Raw genomic sequence first — 17,499 nt, forward strand, 5'->3', positions numbered from 1 at the left:
ATCTGTGTCAGTGGTAGCTCCTCACCTGGTGTCCTGCAGGCTCAGAAGGGTTTCCCTACATCTAAATCTTCCATTCACTACAGTGTAAAAGTGACCGTAAAGCAAATGTTAATTTTAAGAAGTGTAAATTTCTAAGACAGGATTATTTTGCGTGTTCTCAAAGGCAGAATGAAATAGAAGAGATGCCTGGATAAGTGATCAGGGTCACAGCAAGAAAACCCAGCACAAGGGCATAGAGATTAATATAAGATTATTAAATTAAATTAAAGATGTGTATATGGCCAGAGAAAACCAGTTAGTACAGGAAACAAAACCACTGCAGATTTTGTGTTCATCAAGGAAATACAGGAGGTGACAGGTGGGAGGAAGGTAGGAAGAAGGTATTTAATACGGCTTCCAGTTTCTCGAGCTGTGCACAACATAACCCATTCGTGTTTTGCTTTTTATACATAAATATCCCCTAAGTGTCAGCCAGCTGCAGCCCACCAGTAGCTGAAGCTGGCCAGAGAGTGACTCCCCTCCTCCTCCACCGGCGTTTGCTCGGTGTCTGTTTGCCCCTCTGCACACCCACTGCCCGCTGGAGCCCGCAGCCCGAGCAAAGCCGCTGCAGCCCCGCCATCTCCTCATGAGCTCCCGGCTCGCTGTTCCCTCGCTTTCCTCGCAGTCCCAGCTCGTCCTGCCCCGTCTCCCCGCCCTGCCCCGGCTGCCCGCCCGCCTCTTGCGGGGGCTGCCCGGGAGGAGGAGCCGGCGCCTCCCCGCTTCCTCCGCCGGGCGGGTCCGGTGCGTGGCACAGCTCCTGCAGCCCCGGAGCGCCCGCTCGGTGCGGCACGCATCGCTCCCGGCCGGTGCCGGCTCCCGGACCGCGCTCCGCGGGGAAAGGCGTCTCCATGGTGCCGCCGGCCGTGCCGCTGCTCTGGGCGGTGCTGGCGCTGCTCGGGGCCGGGGGCGGCCGCGCCTCGCTGCAGGAAGGTAAGGGGGGGCTGCCGGGGGCTCGGGGGCACCGGGGAGCCGCCGGTCAGGCTGACGGACGGGCACAGCCGCCGAGGGTGCCACTGCTGGCCTCCGCGCCCTGCTCTCGCTCCCAGGCACTGCCCGAGCCGAGCCTGCGGCAGTGGGAGCCCCTGGGAGGCATTGGAGCAGCTCACAGCTCCGAGTTTCGTGAGACAACATCATTTCAGCCCGGGGAAGGACTCTGGGTCCCGTGGGTTGCATCCCACCTGGGTCAGCCCCTCCCTGCTTTTGAACTTAGACGGTTCAAGAATTTAGTAAAGGGTAGGTAATTAGGTAATTAATTTGATCCCGGACTCAAGATCAGGGATGCTCCTAAAATAGCATTACTCTATCCCCCTGTAAACAGTTGGTAGAAACTCCGGAGTAGTTGGTAGAACAGCACAGGATTAGGGCAGCTTCAGAATGTCAGCAGCACTGACAAAGGGGTTCATACACTGTCACTCTGCCAAGAAGTTTGGATAATTATCTCTGTCTTCATTAGAGAATAGGCAATTAGGATGAGATTTAATCTTGTTATGTAGAATATTCCTCTTCGCAGTGTGATTCTGGTATAAGTACCTTGATTATAGATGTACATTACTTAATACAGTTAGTGTGTATCTATGGGGGTGTTGGGAATTCTTTGGCTATAGTGGATAATTAAAACAAAGAATCTCTGTGCTGTCCTGCCTTCCTTGCACATCCCAAATCTTCCATGGTTTTAATAAGGTTTTAGAGTACACTAGAGATATAAAACTGAGAGCTGGGAGAGAGAATGAGGTAAATTGGTTAGGAAGAAGGATTTGGAATTAGCTATTTTCTGAACCCATCACTTTTGGCATGGCTCAAAGAGAAAATGCCTCATCCTTCCTGTGCCTCAGCTTCCCCAGAGTAATGTGAGAGTAATGATACCTGTCTTCTCTCTTTGGATATTCTTTTAGATCTCTGCAAAAGATCTCAGCATAGTTATTTGTAGTTGATGGAATAAAAAAAAAATCTTCTGTAAATGTAATACAGAGATTATATTATCCACTGTTAAATTGTGCAGGTTTTTTCTATTTGATGCTCATATTAATGGTATTTTCTTAGACACTGTCTTAACAGGAAGTGGCACAGTAAGATTTCCCAAATCACAGCCTAGGGATAAATTCATTCCTTGTCCTAAAATGCAGCTGCAGCTGTGCTTTCCCTGTAGACTTAGGGCAGAAGTAAATAACTTTAATTTTTTTTTGTTATTGAAATCATCTGATCTCTGATTTTTATTCTTTATAAAAACTCAGATGTTTACTGAATCGTTTCATTGTGATCTTGGTATCAGGGTTCCTGTTCCAGTGCTTTGTTCTTACAGTATCTTTTTCATCTATAGAGCTCTAAAACCTTCACAAAAGTCATAAATGTTCTCTTTTATCATTGTGCAGATGGAAAAACAGGGATAGCAGGATTGGCTCCTTGTTGCATAGCAGAAGCTGCAGTACAGTCCAGCTCCCCTGGTTCTGAGTCCAGTGCTTGCTTTGTTAACCGCCCTGTGTTTGTATTTTGCAGCCATGCCGTTATTAAATGTATTTATCCAATTCCTAATTGTCAGTGTGGCCCAGGGAGCCTTTGGGCCCCAGAGGCCCAGCTTAGAACAGGCTGCATTTCTGCATATGGAATTTGACTGTGATATGGAAACAGGGAAGCATCCATCTGTTTAGCTTGTTTTGAAAAGTTTGCATGTGATACTGAAAGTGAGAGGGTTTACTGCTCTGTCCTTGAAAGTTCCTCTCAGCTGCACCAGTGTTCAGCAGAATCTTTGGGCAAGAGAAGAAAGGGTTAAAGCAGAAGGAGTGGAGGCAACAAAGCTCAGCACAAACTTCCAGTGCTGGGCTGCAGGAATGTCTCTTGGGAGGAAAGATCTCGCTACTGCAGAGAGTTCTTAGAACAGAAACTGAGCTTAGTGTCCTACCCCACAGGGAATCTGTAACCTGCAATTCTGCTGGGGACGAGAGTGGTCTGTGTGCTGGTTTTTCATGCTCCTCTGAGTCCATAAATTGTATGGGGAGAACTTTTCTGTCTTAGAAATGGGACACTGCTTCCTGTTCTGCGTGAGCCTCTAGCGCTCATCCTGTCCAGCAAACTTTTGGCAGTCAAGTCATAAACAGTGTGTGGCTTTCTTGGGGTGGCAGCATGAAAATGAATTAGTGATTTATTTAATGTGAGATGCCTGAGATTTTGGGCTGAAATAACTTCATAGTAGTTTGAATCCTTCTTTTCTTTCTCTCCTTCTTTCATTCTCTTGTCATTATCTTATGCTTTCTCCCCTCATGTACTGGAATTTGAGGGTTGTCTACACTCCTCTCTGGCAAACCCATATTTGTCCCCCTCTTTGGCAGTATGATCCTCACCTTCTCAGAATCCATGAGCTCAGAGCTCTCTCCTAAACCTGCCGTGGCTTTCTGTGTGCCATCATGTGGCTAGAAACTCTAATGGCATTAACATATTCCCTGAGGACATGTATTTTACTCATCTGTTTGCTCCCTCTAACTGGGCTGGGCACAAGACACTGGAGTGTGCTGGAGGTGCTCCATTAGGAATGCACTTCATATGTCTGCAAAAACTGCACCTATGTGGGATTCATATTCTTTTATTTGTCATTTTGTGCACGTGTCTAATAAATACAATTAGACCTGACCTGTTGATTGTTCTCAATCTCTCTTCTCTTTCTTATTCTCAGGCAGGTAAAAGATTTGAGGAATTTCTTTGGGAATATCTTCTTTCTTCCTAATTGGAGTCTTACACTTACTTTTTACTTTTGCTGCTTTTGTCTGGTACATCTAAAACTCCAGCTTCTAGATCCTTCCTCTCTAAGACCAGACAGAGTATCAGTTTGGGTACCTGAGGATGATACATCTGGTACATTCATTGAAGGAAATCCTTGTTCCAAAATCAGCCTGCTGAGGCCAAGAAAATGTCCTTTCAGTTTTTCCTGGTATTTTCTGATGTTTAAATCGGATGGGCAGGATTTGCATTTAAGCATTGTTGCCAGAGCCTATACAAATTCCTACTTCAGCAAAACTGTTGAGGTGCAGTATAACATTTCATCATTGCAATGAGGAAACCAGAATTTCCACATAAAAATCACATTCCAGGGTACCACAGAGAAATTTTGAAAGAGAGCTTCAGGATTTAGTTTTATCATTTTTAAGGGGCTGGAAATGAAAAGCAAGTTTGGGAGGAGAATGTAAATGAAAATTATAGCACAATTCAATTCACATTTAATATGTATGAAAAACTGGAAAATGCCTCAGGAATGCAGTAGAAAGTTGAAGCAGCCATGGAGAGGGAATAATAACATTTAGTCTAATTTTGGTTTTCCCTACATCCAGTCAATGCTGGGAGACAAAAAAGCAGCTCTGGGGGGGAACAGAAAGTCAAAACTGCATTAAATGGATGACTTCCAAATGGGCATTTTGTAGTAGTTCTATTTTTTATCTTCAATTCCAATTTCCTTTGTACTCTGTGTGAGAGAAGAGGATTGTAGCTTTCACTAGCAGGGCAAAAAACCCACTTAATACATTTTATTTTTTTTTTGGCTCAGAACTCAGGCAGTGAAATTGTATCTTTACATAATCTCTCATTTTATACCCACAATCAAGTTAGGTGTGGAACAGCAGGTTGTGGAATCAACACAGGTTGAGTATTTCTTGTGCCTTCCCCTGTCTGCAGAAAATCTGCTGGTTCTGACTGTTGCCACCAAGCAGACTGAAGGATTCCAGCGCTTCAGGAGATCAGCCCAATTCTTCAACTACAAACTGCAGGTGATGTCTAGCAGCTTCCATGGTGGTGGGTCAAAGGGAATTTCAAACTGTGAAATGGGTAAGACTTGGCCCCACAGTGGTTAAATAAAAGCTGAAGAGAGGACACACACCTGCTCAGCTGGCTGAAAAGTACCGAGACCGGGTCACTTCTGCAGGACCCTGAGTACTGGCTTGGGATGAGATCTGTAACTCCTGCTCGAGGCAGCCTCATGGCACTTTCCCATTGCACTGCCAAGGCACAGAGTCCAGAGTGTGCTTCTGTCCCCGTGGCCAGGGGTGCTTTGTCACTGTGCTGTGTTGTGACACTGCCTGTCCAGCCCAGAGACTGCATCAAAGGCTGCCTACTCCATTTGTCCTGGGGCTGTTATTTTTGCTGTGATTTGGACTGGGAGTTACCAAGTTTGTGGGTTCTGGTTCTTTCCTGTGAGCCTTGCTGGGGCAGTGCCCTGTTGAGGTGACCCGTGCCTGTCGCTGTGCAGGTGCTGGGGCTGGAGGAGCAGTGGCAGGGTGGAGATGACCAGCAGCCAGGTGGAGGTGGGCAGAAGGTCCGTCTCCTCAAGTCAGCTCTGAAGCAATATGTGGATAAAGAGGACTTGATCATCCTTTTCACAGACAGGTAATGGTTGCAAAGAATTTGCCAGGAACTGAATCTTACAGCTGTTTGGACAGGTTCTCACTGAGAAGAAATGAACTGTGAAATCAATTGCTTTCGAAACGTGTGTCCAAATCTCTGGGGTTTTTTTCCCTGAATGCTCTGTAGTTTCCTGAGAATTACTCAGAGCTGCATCCATGGCAGTTGGGAAGGTCTGATCAGAATAAACTGATGCCAATTCCTGCATGAAGTTGGTAGTGTTGCACTAGATTCTGCCACGGTGGAATTTGGCTACCTCAATCTGCAGAGAATGAGCAGACAATTGCTATGGAACTAGGCAGGCATTTTTTACCAGAGTTATTTGTTTCATAAGTGAAGTAGGCTGCAGCACATCCTGAGAGCCAAGAATTAGTCTGCCAGAGAGGTGAAGAGAGAAAAAAGATGAGTTGGAGTCTCAGTGTCTTTTCATATGCCCAGCATATGAATAAGACTACACTTTAATTAGTTGCATTACAGAAAAATGAAATACTGTTAAACAGAAATAAAAGAAAGAGATTCCCAAAGAATCAGCTGTTTCTCAAAACTTTTCTCACTACGTTTTTTTGATTCTATTCCTTTTGTCATTTTTTATCTGTCTCTTTCTCTAGCTATGATGTGCTCTTTGCTTCGGGCCCCACAGAGCTGCTGAAGAAGTTCAAACAAGCCAAGAGCAAGGTGGTTTTCTCAGCAGAGAATTACATCTATCCTGACAGAAAGCTGGAAGCCAAGTATCCTCAGGTGCGGGATGGAAAGCGCTTCCTGGGTTCTGGAGGTGAGACACAGAACTTGCTTTCAGCTTTCTCCTCCTATTTGACCTGTGGGAGAAGTGGCAAAGCAAACTGAAAGTTGATGAGTGTCTGCAGCAGCACAGGGTGTAGTGAGATTTCATGTGAGAGAGTGAAAGTACATGTATATACAGAAAGTATACAGGAGTACTTCCATTTTCTGGCCATCTGGGTTGAAACACCTCCTCACACTTATTCCCACAGGCTTCATAGGTTATGCTCCAAACCTGAAGAAGCTTGTGGAGGAGTGGAAAGGAGAGGACGATGACAGTGACCAGCTCTTCTATACAAATATCTTCTTGGATCCAGAAAAAAGAGTAGGTGTATCTAGATTCTGGATTTCTGAAAATTTGCATTCTAGCCTTTTCTGCTATTAGCCATTTTTATATTTGAGCATAAAATGTGAATGGGAAGAGAGATGTCTGAAAAAAAGTCTTACTGGAGGCTCATACCAGTATCTGTAGGTGTTGGTGTTTAAAGCCATTGAGTGTGGAGGAACTAACCAGCCTCCTCCCAGGGGATGTGAAACTGCAGAGTGCAGTGCTGACTTAGAGATATCCAACCTAGCACTGAAGTACGTTAGGAAAATGCCATGTAACATCCTACAGAAGCCTGGAATGCACCCTGGAAGCAGCATTGCCAATTCAGCACTGTGTGGTGCACTGACCAGACCATCCAGTCCACAGGTCATTCTGGTTCTGCTGTCCCTGCCCAGTTGTGCATTACAGAGGCCAGTCTGTCCCTGGAGACACACCAAATGCATGGAGAACTCAAACTGTAACAGCAATTTACAAATCAAGAAGAAACATTTGAAACAGGGAACTGCTATCAGACTGATTAGAGAGAGACCTGCAATTTTTTTACCAGCAAGGTTGGTAGAAAATTTACAAGAGCTGGATTTTTTTCGTTCCCCAAATCTGAGAATGGCCTGTGATACTTTAACATGAACAGACTTTAATGTTCTCATCTGCAGTTCTGGCCCTGTGCCACGCAAGGGCTGAGTAATTCCCCTCACTTGGCACTCAGACAGTGGAAGTTAGCACCCTGCTGTCCTTTCCAGTAATCACTCTTAATAGGAGCCTGCAGGGACACAGACTTCTGTAAAGTCAGAGCTGCATTTTAGTCCGACTCAGTCAGAGTGTGCCTTGCAGCAGGGGATGAAAACAAAGATTGCACAAGCTGATCTTGCACCTTACTGTTCTCTGGTTGGACACTGGTACCTGGGGCAGTGCTTGGGGTCACACTTGCCCTGAGGACAAAAGGCACAAAACTTTTCAGATGGTTTTGCTATCTGGCATTCCTGTGCATTACATGTGTTGTGGAATTTATGACTGTATATAGTCTACTTCATGCATATCATGCAGATTTATTGACACACCCACAGCAGCTTTAAAAGGGGGGTAGAGGGGATTTGCATAGTTTTGCCTAATAGAACATATTCAACTGGTTCTAGAAAATGGTGCATTGTCCCAGATTTGAATGAAATATGATCATCTGGGAATGTTTTAGGCTTCAGAGTTAGGAGAGTTTGCAAGTGACTATAGGAATGGTATATGTCTTCACTGAGCATAGGGTCTGTTGCATGTAAAGAATGAATGCTTTTTGAGTTCTAATTAAGGTTATTTATCTAATTCTTTTAAAGGAAAGTATCAACATCAGTCTAGACCACAGAAGCCGGATCTTCCAAAACCTAGATGGAGCATTAGGTGAGATGGAAGAACGAAGTTCATTTCTCCTTGGAATGCAACTTGCATGTTGACACCAGAAATAAAGTTATGGCCGAAGGGATTGTATTTCAGAAATGGCTGTCCTGACAGAAAAAGCTTTAGTAGAAGTCTCTGCCAAAGTTTTGGGATTTGTTTGCAATTCCACTGTGACCAACTACATTCTCATTGCAATTCCTTCTCCACCTTAGGGAATGCAGGTCAGGTTTTTCATCTCACACCTCCCTGCCACTTTGATCTCCAGGCATGTTGGATTGCATTAGCCTTGGGGATTGAAGCTGGGAGGGACTTCCAGTGCAAGTAATAACACAGAGCCCTGCCTGGGGCTTGTCTTTCCGCTTCAGAGCCATGCTGGAATGCCATGGGAGGTGAGAGGCAGCCAGATATGCCTGTGAGCACTCCCTGACTGTACCAGGCTTCTGACCTGACCTGCTGAATGATTTAGCTAGTGCTGGCAAGAGAGAGTCACTTACTCTCCTGTCAATGCTGCCTAATGTTTGCAGTCTTGCTCCATTCCATCTTTATTCTGGCCAAGTAAAAAGTGATAATGACAGTGTAGTTTTTGGCTCCTGTGCTGATTATATCAATGATAGGCTGCAGCTTGTATCTGTGCTAGTTTTTGTTCCAAAGGATTTTGTATGGTTGTGTTGAGGCAACATCCTGGATGCTCTCTGCCAGGAGGATGGACTTTTGTGAGGGGTGACAAAGAGAGATGTCAGGTGCACAGAACACTTAGGTGAGAAGGGCCTGAGTCCTCCCTTCCTTAGCTGTCCCTGTCATCAGTAGCTGTTGCCCACTGCACAGTTTGTCAATACCAGTTTTGAAAGACTCTTTCAGTATTGCTTCTGCCAATTTCCAGTCATTGTCCAGCCATCCTCCTGTTACTTCACAGGATCATTCTAAATATTTTTTTTCTCCTTTAAAGATTTGGCCTGTAGCCCTTAAACTACTTGTGCACGGTTATCCATTGTCCTGACTTTCATCTTTCATCAGTTTTTCTGTATAAATGAGGCATTGTGCTTCTAATTATCAAGAAAAGCCTTAACACTGTGACAATGTCATTTCCAGATGAGATAGTTCTGAAGTTTGAAAACGCACGAGTGAGAGCAAGAAACTTGTTATACGACACTCTGCCTGTGGTGATCCATGGAAACGGACCCACCAAGGTAAGTGGACTGTCCTGAGAGAAAGATTTGGTCTGTGTTTGTTGCAACGTGACCCTTTAGGCTCTGTGGATCAGGTCACTGCCTCCGTTTATATTGACTTTCCCTGTGTGCATTTACATTTGAGAAACAATAAGCAGTCCAGGCCCACAGCAGCAAGATGGATCTGGTTCAAAGGCCCACATGTAGTTGGACCCACAGGCTGTTAGGCTTTTCAGATTCTTTAGTTCAGGGAGAAGGTAAACAAAGTTGAAATGTGATCCTATGGGGGTTGCACACAAAGAAACTCCCTTGCCCTGTAATGCATAATCTGGCAAATTGCCTTTTGCAGCTGCAGCTCAACTACCTGGGAAATTACATTCCTCAAATATGGACATTTGAGACTGGCTGCACGGTGTGTGATGAAGGTCTGCGGAGCCTCGTGGGGTTTAAGGTAAGGCTGCTGTGTCTATTCAAACCTCTCAGAACAAGTCTTACCATTGTTGTGTGTCTGATGTGAAACATGACCCACCACTTCTCCTCTTGTCCCTGAATGTAGGATGAGGCATTGCCAATGATTGTGATTGGCATTTTCATCGAGCAGCCCACCCCGTTCCTCTCCCAGTTTTTCTTGCGGCTTCGTAACCTTCATTACCCAAAGCAACGAATCCAGCTCTTCATTCACAACCATGTAAGTGAAGCTGGCTTGTGATGGCCATAGCAAATGTGGGGAAAATGTACACCTCATCCTCTACTCTAGGCACTTCTGCAACCTTGGGCTAAACTTCCAGGCTGTGTAATCACAGTTCTTATCTGCAATGGCACCCATAAGATCGCATACTTACCTGCAGTGACACCCACCCAGCTGTAAACATGTGGAAATGGGCTTAGGAACTGTTGCCCAGCCACTCATTTTCAAGAACAGGAGGCTGAGTAGCCTGGATGAGCCCATCTCACCTGTTTGTCCTTACTTTTGGAATAGGAGGAACATCACTTGATGGAGGTAGACTCTTTTGTAGAAGAGCATGGCAAAGAATATCTCACTGTCAAAGTGATCGGACCAGAAGATGAGGTGGAGAATGCTGAGGCACGTAACTTGGGCATGTAAGTGAAGAAGCCTTTCATGATAGCCAGCAGAGACAGCCTGTGTCCAAACTAAGACATCTGGTTTTTTTCTGAGGATCACCCCTGTCAAGTGATTGCTCTTCTTTTTTCAGTCACCCTTTCAGTTTTTCTAGCATTAACTCTGATGCCCTTATATATTGGGAAAAAAATCAGCTTCCATACCTTCACTTTGTCCAGTTTCAGAAACTAAATTCTCACTGGTCCTTTGTTCTGACAGAAAGATAACTCTGTATCTCCCTCTCTCATCTATATACCCAGCCACAGAGCACAGAGGATATGCAACTATATCTCTGAAGAGGAGGAGTGTTGTAGCAAAACTAAGAACTAGTGGGAATCTCCGTGTCTGTGATCAGGAGGTTTGAGCTCAGGTGTCGATTTGGGCCAGCTGTAAATGGGAAGCTCTTTAGTTTGAGCTGAGGGAACAGTTTGCTAAACGTGATTTTGGCTGTGTCTCAGTATCTGCTGTTGGATACTGAATCTGATTGTCACTATGCTGGCCCTCTAGGTTGTTACATTAAACCAAACTTCTCTGAGCACCCAGAAGACCTTCAGGCTGCAAGGTGAAGGAATTCTCGGTGCTCCGTCCTTTGTCTTCCTCTGGTTTGGTATGTGACTTTCCTTTTCTCTGGCTGTAGGGATTTGTGCAGGAAAGATCCTGACTGTGAATATTACTTTAGCCTGGATGCTGAGGTAGTTCTGAAGAACACAGAGACTCTGAGGATCCTGATTGAACAGAACAAGTGAGTCCTTTGGTCTAAGCAATGCTTACTGGTCATTTTACATGAGGAATTCAGTGCACATCCCTGAGATGTGCAGGGAACCAGGAGAGCTGTGCCAGAGATGGGATGTTAGCCAAACACCTCTTACGTGTTTTTTTTTTTCTTCACTGTAGTTGTAATCCCTGGATTTTAGGCAGGGGATGTAAATCATCCTTAGCTTTGTTTTTATATAGCCACTAGAACAAATTGGATTACAACAAACCTGGTGCAGAGTGCATTTAGAGAGGAGACTGGGACTGTATTTACCCTTTCTTATGTGGCATTTCATTCCAACAGAGTTAACAAAACAGCAACTCTGTAAGTGAGGGAGGAAATAGCTCTTACAGTACTATGGTTTGTAAATATTTTTCTTTTCTTCCTGTGGTAACATCCTGTCCTGGAATTCCTTTCTTTTCATGCTGCCAGGCTGGTGATTGCCCCCCTGGTCAGCCGTCACGAGAAGCTGTGGTCAAATTTCTGGGGAGCGCTGAGCCCTGATGGGTACTACGCCCGCTCGGAAGATTATGTGGATATTGTTCAAAGGCAGAGAGTGTGAGTATGCAAAGAGAGCTTTTCACTGATATAATCCCTCAAATGTAAAGCTTGCTGCAGCACATTGTCATCAAACTAATGTCAAAGAACCAGAGAGAGCAAACATATTTGTGTATAGGAACGGAAAAAGTCTCTGCTCCCATTTGGAAACTGCTTTATGTTCTCCCCTGAGCAGACACAATAACATTCTTGGGGCAGATTTTCTTATGATCAGAGTAAGGATTTGAGACTGCTGACTGCTGAAATCATCTCATTTTATTCATGTCATGTTTTCCCACCTGGGGATTATAGTTAGTGTGATCCTTAAAATCCTGTAAGCTGCTATTTAATGTCAGTCAGGTGAATCTTCAGGAAATACCAGGTGATCCTTGAATGGAAGATTCACAAAATAGAATTGTTGATTCATTCATATTCTTGACAGACCCGCTTTTTTATAGGCCACTGTATGTGCAGTAAACGCTGGAAATCAGCTTATGCACTTTTGGCTGGTTCCGTTTCTTTAAATCACTGGAAAAAATATGTTGATCTCTCTGGGAAAAGATTCAAGCCATTAATTATGTCCCTAGCAAAAACACTCAATAGCAATTCATTGCTTTCACAGTGGAGTAGCATTTGTGCATCTTAAAAGCTGTGGGCAATATAAGTGATACTTTCTGGAATGCCAATCTCTATTCTTATAGTTTCCCCCTATTTTTCTGAGTTGGCTCATTTAGGCAAGCCTGGCTGAAGCTGCAGTGCTGCCTGTCACCCTATCAAGTCCAGCGGTATCTGTCTTAGTGGTATTTCAAGTCTCACTTTTCTTGTGCTGTGTTCCAGGGGGCTTTGGAACGTTCCCTACATCAGCAGCGTTTACATGGTTAAAGGCAGGGCGCTGCGCTCGGAGCTTGCCCAGGGAGAGCTGTTCCACAGTGGCAAGCTGGATGCTGACATGGCCTTCTGCCACAACGTCCGGAGTCAGGTCAGTCAAGGGGAGAGGCTGGCAGGGCAGAGCTGCCTGCCAGGGTTAAGGGGACAGGGTTAGGTACTTTCAAGGCATTCAGCTCTGCCAGGGCAGGGATAGGGTGGACTGGTACTAGTACAGTGCAGACTTTAGAACTGCATGGGGTTTCTGTCTTGCTGTGAAACCATGTGTAGCCATGGATCACTAAATGTGGATAACATTTTTGGTTTTGGGCCTTTTCAGGACTGCTCTAAATGGGATTGACAGGGTTAGAAGGAAGATCCTAAACTCACAGCTGCTGCTCTCCTCTGCTTCCAGCCCTGGCTGACAGGACACAGAATTATTGTCTCTTCCTGTAACCTTTCAGAGTTTCTCATATCTATGGTGGAAATAAAACTGAAAACCCACAGGAGAAAGAATGAGTAAATTAACAGCTTGGAGAACTGCGCAGTGCTTGGTTTCATGGTGGCTCTCAGAAATATGAGGCCTTTATTATTTCTCTCTGTTCTGCAGGGAGTTTTTATGTACCTGACAAACCGGCATCAGTTCGGACACATACTGTCCCTGGAGAATTATCAGACAAGTCACCTCCACAATGACCTCTGGCAAATATTCAGCAATCCTGAGGTGAGATAACCTGCATACTCAGAAGGCACAGCAAGGTGGGAAGCCCTGATATTGGCTTCACCACTATGGGAAGTCAGGCTTTGTAATGATGGTGTCTCTCAGGTGGGATGAGGAGCACAGGCACACAATTTAAAGAGAACATGTTTTTGGGATTCATAACATATGGCTCTTCAAAGCCTGTGAAATACTGCTTGCACGAGTGCCTGACCTTTTATTACCTCTTTAAGCAGAGGCCCCACAGAAATTACTGGTTTGCTTATCTTCTAATTGCAGGACTGGAGAGAAAAGTACATCCATGAAAACTACACAGCAGCTCTGAAAGGGAAATTGGTAGAAATGGTAAGAAAACTTCACTCTTATCCGTCAGAATGGGAGATGAGCTTTAGGACAATGCTTTATCATTGTTATTGTAATCCTCAGGAATAAGCAGTTGAGCAGAGGAAACACGACCTTGAAAGTACTTTTAGAGCCAAATCATTCTCCTAGAAGTACATCTCTAGCTCTCTTAAGTGGAAGTGGGGCACATAAATCAGAAGACAAATTTCCATTCTCAATATTTTAGTTTCCTTCCACTTACTCAGTGTATATTCAGTTTAGCCTTACTTCTTTTGCCTCAAGCACCTGTCCTTGTTTCTGCTGTTCTCACCTATCTGCTGTCTGCAGCCCTGCCCAGATGTTTACTGGTTCCCCATTTTCACTGACACTGCCTGTGATGAGCTGGTGGAAGAAATGGAACATTATGGCCAGTGGTCCACAGGTGACAACACGGTGAGTAAAAGCAGGAGCTCTTCTGAGTTCTGAGCCACTCCATTTTCTGTGCACATCTGATGATAGCAGTGCCTCCTGCAAGAAGGCATTAGATCCTGAATTAAACCAGAAGTGTAGAGACAATACTTTAATTTTGCTCCTGATTAACTCTGATTTTTCCCTGAGTCTTCTTTAGTGTCCTCTGAATCCCAGCGCTCAGTGTCTCTGATGGGAATATTGTTTCCCTTAGGGTTTAATTATGGTTTGAAATGAACTTTTCATCCTGCAAATTCTGATAAACAAACATAATATTTATTTGTAGTTGCCAGGAACAAGTACTTTTCATTCCTGAACTCCAAGGTTCCCATCCTTATGGTTTCTGTTGGTTCTATTTCAGGACAGCAGAATACAAGGAGGATATGAGAATGTCCCAACTATTGACATACACATGAACCAAATTGGCTTTGAAAGAGAATGGTATAAGTTTCTTCTGGACTATATTGCACCCATCACAGAGAAACTGTACCCAGGATACTACACCAAGGTATGTCCACCTTAACAGCAAAACTCATGGTCAGCTCAGCACCTCCTCCAGCTGCAGCTTTGTGACAAGACTGCCAGAATCCTCCAGTAATACCCACACAATTTCCCAGTACAGAGGAACTGACCCTGCAGCGTGACATAAAGCACTTGCTTTAGGAAATACACAATTTCTCAATGATGTTCTTCTGCCTGATTGTTGCCTTTCTCCTTTAGCAGTGGGATGCAATTTCAGTGTTGCACCCTGCTCTGCAGCTCAGAAGCCACAGCCCACTGCAGCCCTCTAACACAGTGCACTTTGTTGTTCTCTCCCAGACCCAGTTTGAACTGGCCTTTGTGGTTCGCTACAAGCCTGACGAGCAGCCATCCCTAGTGCCCCACCACGACGCCTCCACCTTCACCATCAACATTGCCTTGAACAGAGTTGGCATCGACTACGAGGTGAGTGTCTGCCAGGGGTCAGGGGTGCAGCACAGCACCTGGAGCAGCTGGAAACCTCTTGGGGTTCCTAATACCGCTGAGGGTCCAGCCTTGCAGAAAAATGGCTTAATAATAGCGAGACGACGTCTCTGGACATGGTTTTTAAAATAAAAGGTTTTAATAGCGACAAAATAATAAACATTATGGAACAAAGAAATACAAGCCAAACACAGAAACACTCTTACACTGTAGAAAACACTCTTACACTGGCTAAGGCAGTCTAGAAAAAAGCCTTGAGCACTTCTGTGCTGTCCCTTTAGTACCTGATGGTCTGGGTGGGCTATTTGGCACCTTGCCCAATGAAATTGGCAACAGGCTTTGAGATGTACTTTTAAAGCTCAGTCAGGGCTTTTGTGCTGGTACTGGGCCAGTTACAATGAGAGGGCTACAGAAAATTCTAGTTTAACTTCTTTATATATTCCAAGGTAAGCTGAAACTCTTTCTCTTGTATAGAGGCACCTGCTTGGGTGTGGAATGCACTGCTACAAAAACCCTTCACTGATCCACATGGGGCTTCTTTGCAGTAAGGATTACAATTAATGACTGGTTTAGGCTAGGAAAGAGATTCCTGAATGCATCAGAACACAGCAGATTCCCCAAGCACCTTGTCACATTTTCAGAAGTGCTGTCACAAGGCAGGGACCCCTTCCCTGAGGTGCTTTTTCCAAGCTGACGTGTCTCTCGTGTTCCCCCAGGGAGGAGGCTGCCGCTTCCTGCGCTACAACTGCTCCATCCGAGCTCCAAGGAAAGGCTGGACCCTCATGCATCCAGGACGCCTGACCCACTACCACGAAGGTCTCGCAACCACCAAAGGAACCCGCTACATCGCAGTGTCCTTTCTAGACCCCTAGAGTTCTGCTGCCCAGGAAGGACCTTTCCCTGGCCCTGCTCACTGCTGACGTTGAGTGGAAACGGGGAACGCTGCTGAGAGTTTCTAAGGCATTGCTCAAAGCTGTTTGGATTTGATTTTTATATGATTTTTAATATGAGTTTTAATGATATTCTAAGACTCCACTGCTGGGAGATCTCCCTCTCTGATACTGCAGGTAATATCTAGGAATATTGCTGTAGAAGTCCAAAGGAGATTTTGTGCCTTCATTTTTGATTCTGCTCCTCATCCACTGTTTCTTGAAAGTGCCATTTGCTTGAACTTTCATCAGTGATTGATTGGCTTTAAAAAATGCTTTTTTGGACTGAAAACCCAGCTTTTTGGAGGCAAGTTACAAGCTGGAAGCCTGTTTTCATCCACAGCATGGGATGATGATTGATGGGACTGGATGTTAGGCAATAATTCCTGGACATTATTCCAAATATAAACTAATCAGGGAGCTGACTCCAGGAGTCATAAAGTTAAGTGTCACACCAAATGAAAGTGAGTTGGAAGAGCCTGAAGATCATCTGGTTCCTTACCTCTTTGCTGTCCTTGCAAGCAAATCACAAAGTTCAAAGCAGCAGCAGTGGCAGCATAGGTGCTTCTGGTTAGCTAAAGGAAGGTCTGATGATGATGCTTTACCTCTGGAATTAGACTGAAGAGATAAGATTCCCCCTACCTTCTGTTTCTCCAGCTAAGAGCAGCACACTTATCCACACAAATTCAGGCCATGTCAATAAGTAGATTAAATCTGAGAAAGGGAAGGCTGGGAACAGCTACCTCAGCCAGGGGGCTTCACTGCAGAATTGTCTCTGTTCTATACCATGTTACGATAGCCAAAAGCTCTGATCAATCTCTGGATAACAACCCAGAGGTCCCAGTGGTCTTTGGTGGCCTCATTCCATTTGTCAGAGAGTGTTTTAATAATTTTCTTTGATGGCCCATTCACATTAGATGAAAAGAGCTGTTCTCTGGTTCTTAGAGGAAATAATTATTCAGTGTTTGCATTATTTGAGATTGAAAACCAAAACACTCCATTGCAGAATCTTCTCCAGTGGGGTCAAGGATAATAGAAATGAGTGGCTGGGAAGTGCTGAGAGATTGTGGTGAACCAGCAGGTGTAAAAATACGTCTAGACTAGACCTGTGGTTAGAGAGGGAAGGGGCAGAAACCTTTTGTGCCTGTGCAATACCAGCTCTGCTTATCAGACACCATTATGCCAGACTAGCAATAAATTCACAGAGTGATTGTCCTTAGGGGAAAAAAAGTCTGCCTTTTAGTTGTCTGTCTCCAGCTTCTGCTGCCTGATATTTGGGGTAGAGCCGTTCTTCTGGAATGGGTCACTCTAACGGGGGCAGAACAGCTTCAGGCATGTAAGTTGTGGCAGGAGCTGTACACAATTGCAATGTGCCTGAGGAAGGGGACATGGAGCTTTCCCCACTGCTTTATTTGAGCTCTTTAGGTCTATTTGGAGGCCACACACTCACCTGTGCCCAGGAGAGAAAAATCCAGGCTGGGGAAATAATTTGAGAATTAAAACTGTGCTAAGTCCTGTTATGTGAAATCTAGAACTGTCTGTTACCAAACGAAGGGATTAATAAGACAGTCGTCGAGATGTCCAAAATGTGTATTAAGTATTTATTCAGCAGCAGGTTTTTTCGTTTGTTTTGTTACTTTGTTGTGTGTTTCCTCGGGCCGGTTCGGTGGTGGGCGTTAATGAGCTGTACGGTTTGAGCGGGGGGAACTCTCATTAAACCTTTTCCCGTGACGGGGTCCGTGCGTTCTGTTCG

At 44.9% G+C, this 17,499-nt stretch overlaps 1 protein-coding gene across 1 annotated transcript; it reads left to right on the plus strand.

Moving 5' to 3' along the window:
- The first annotated feature begins 744 nt into the window (after positions 1-744).
- On the plus strand, positions 745-17,477 carry PLOD1 (procollagen-lysine,2-oxoglutarate 5-dioxygenase 1). The gene is made up of 19 exons (XM_063417340.1): positions 745-969; positions 4,696-4,787; positions 5,267-5,403; positions 6,027-6,190; positions 6,408-6,520; positions 7,846-7,909; positions 8,996-9,093; positions 9,422-9,523; positions 9,629-9,760; positions 10,052-10,173; positions 10,830-10,934; positions 11,379-11,504; positions 12,321-12,462; positions 12,958-13,071; positions 13,345-13,410; positions 13,735-13,839; positions 14,216-14,362; positions 14,674-14,799; positions 15,534-17,477. The coding sequence occupies exons 1-19, from the start codon at positions 888-890 to the stop codon at positions 15,687-15,689; spliced, it is 2,193 nt and encodes a 730-aa protein (XP_063273410.1). The 5' UTR covers positions 745-887; the 3' UTR covers positions 15,690-17,477.
- The last annotated feature ends 22 nt before the right edge of the window (positions 17,478-17,499 follow it).

This window comes from Prinia subflava, chromosome 21, assembly GCF_021018805.1.
Source record: "Prinia subflava isolate CZ2003 ecotype Zambia chromosome 21, Cam_Psub_1.2, whole genome shotgun sequence".
NCBI lineage: Eukaryota > Metazoa > Chordata > Aves > Passeriformes > Cisticolidae > Prinia > Prinia subflava.

Excerpts from the sequence above, each read along its gene's own strand:
- PLOD1 (XM_063417340.1), top strand. The coding sequence starts at position 888 with ATGGTGCCGCCGGCCGTGCCGCTGCTCTGGGCGGTGCTGGCGCTGCTC. Across the intron at positions 9,524-9,628 it reads GGAGCCTCGTGGGGTTTAAG|GATGAGGCATTGCCAATGAT; the intron begins GTAAGGCTGCTG and ends CCCTGAATGTAG. Across the intron at positions 11,505-12,320 it reads ATTGTTCAAAGGCAGAGAGT|GGGGCTTTGGAACGTTCCCT; the intron begins GTGAGTATGCAA and ends GCTGTGTTCCAG.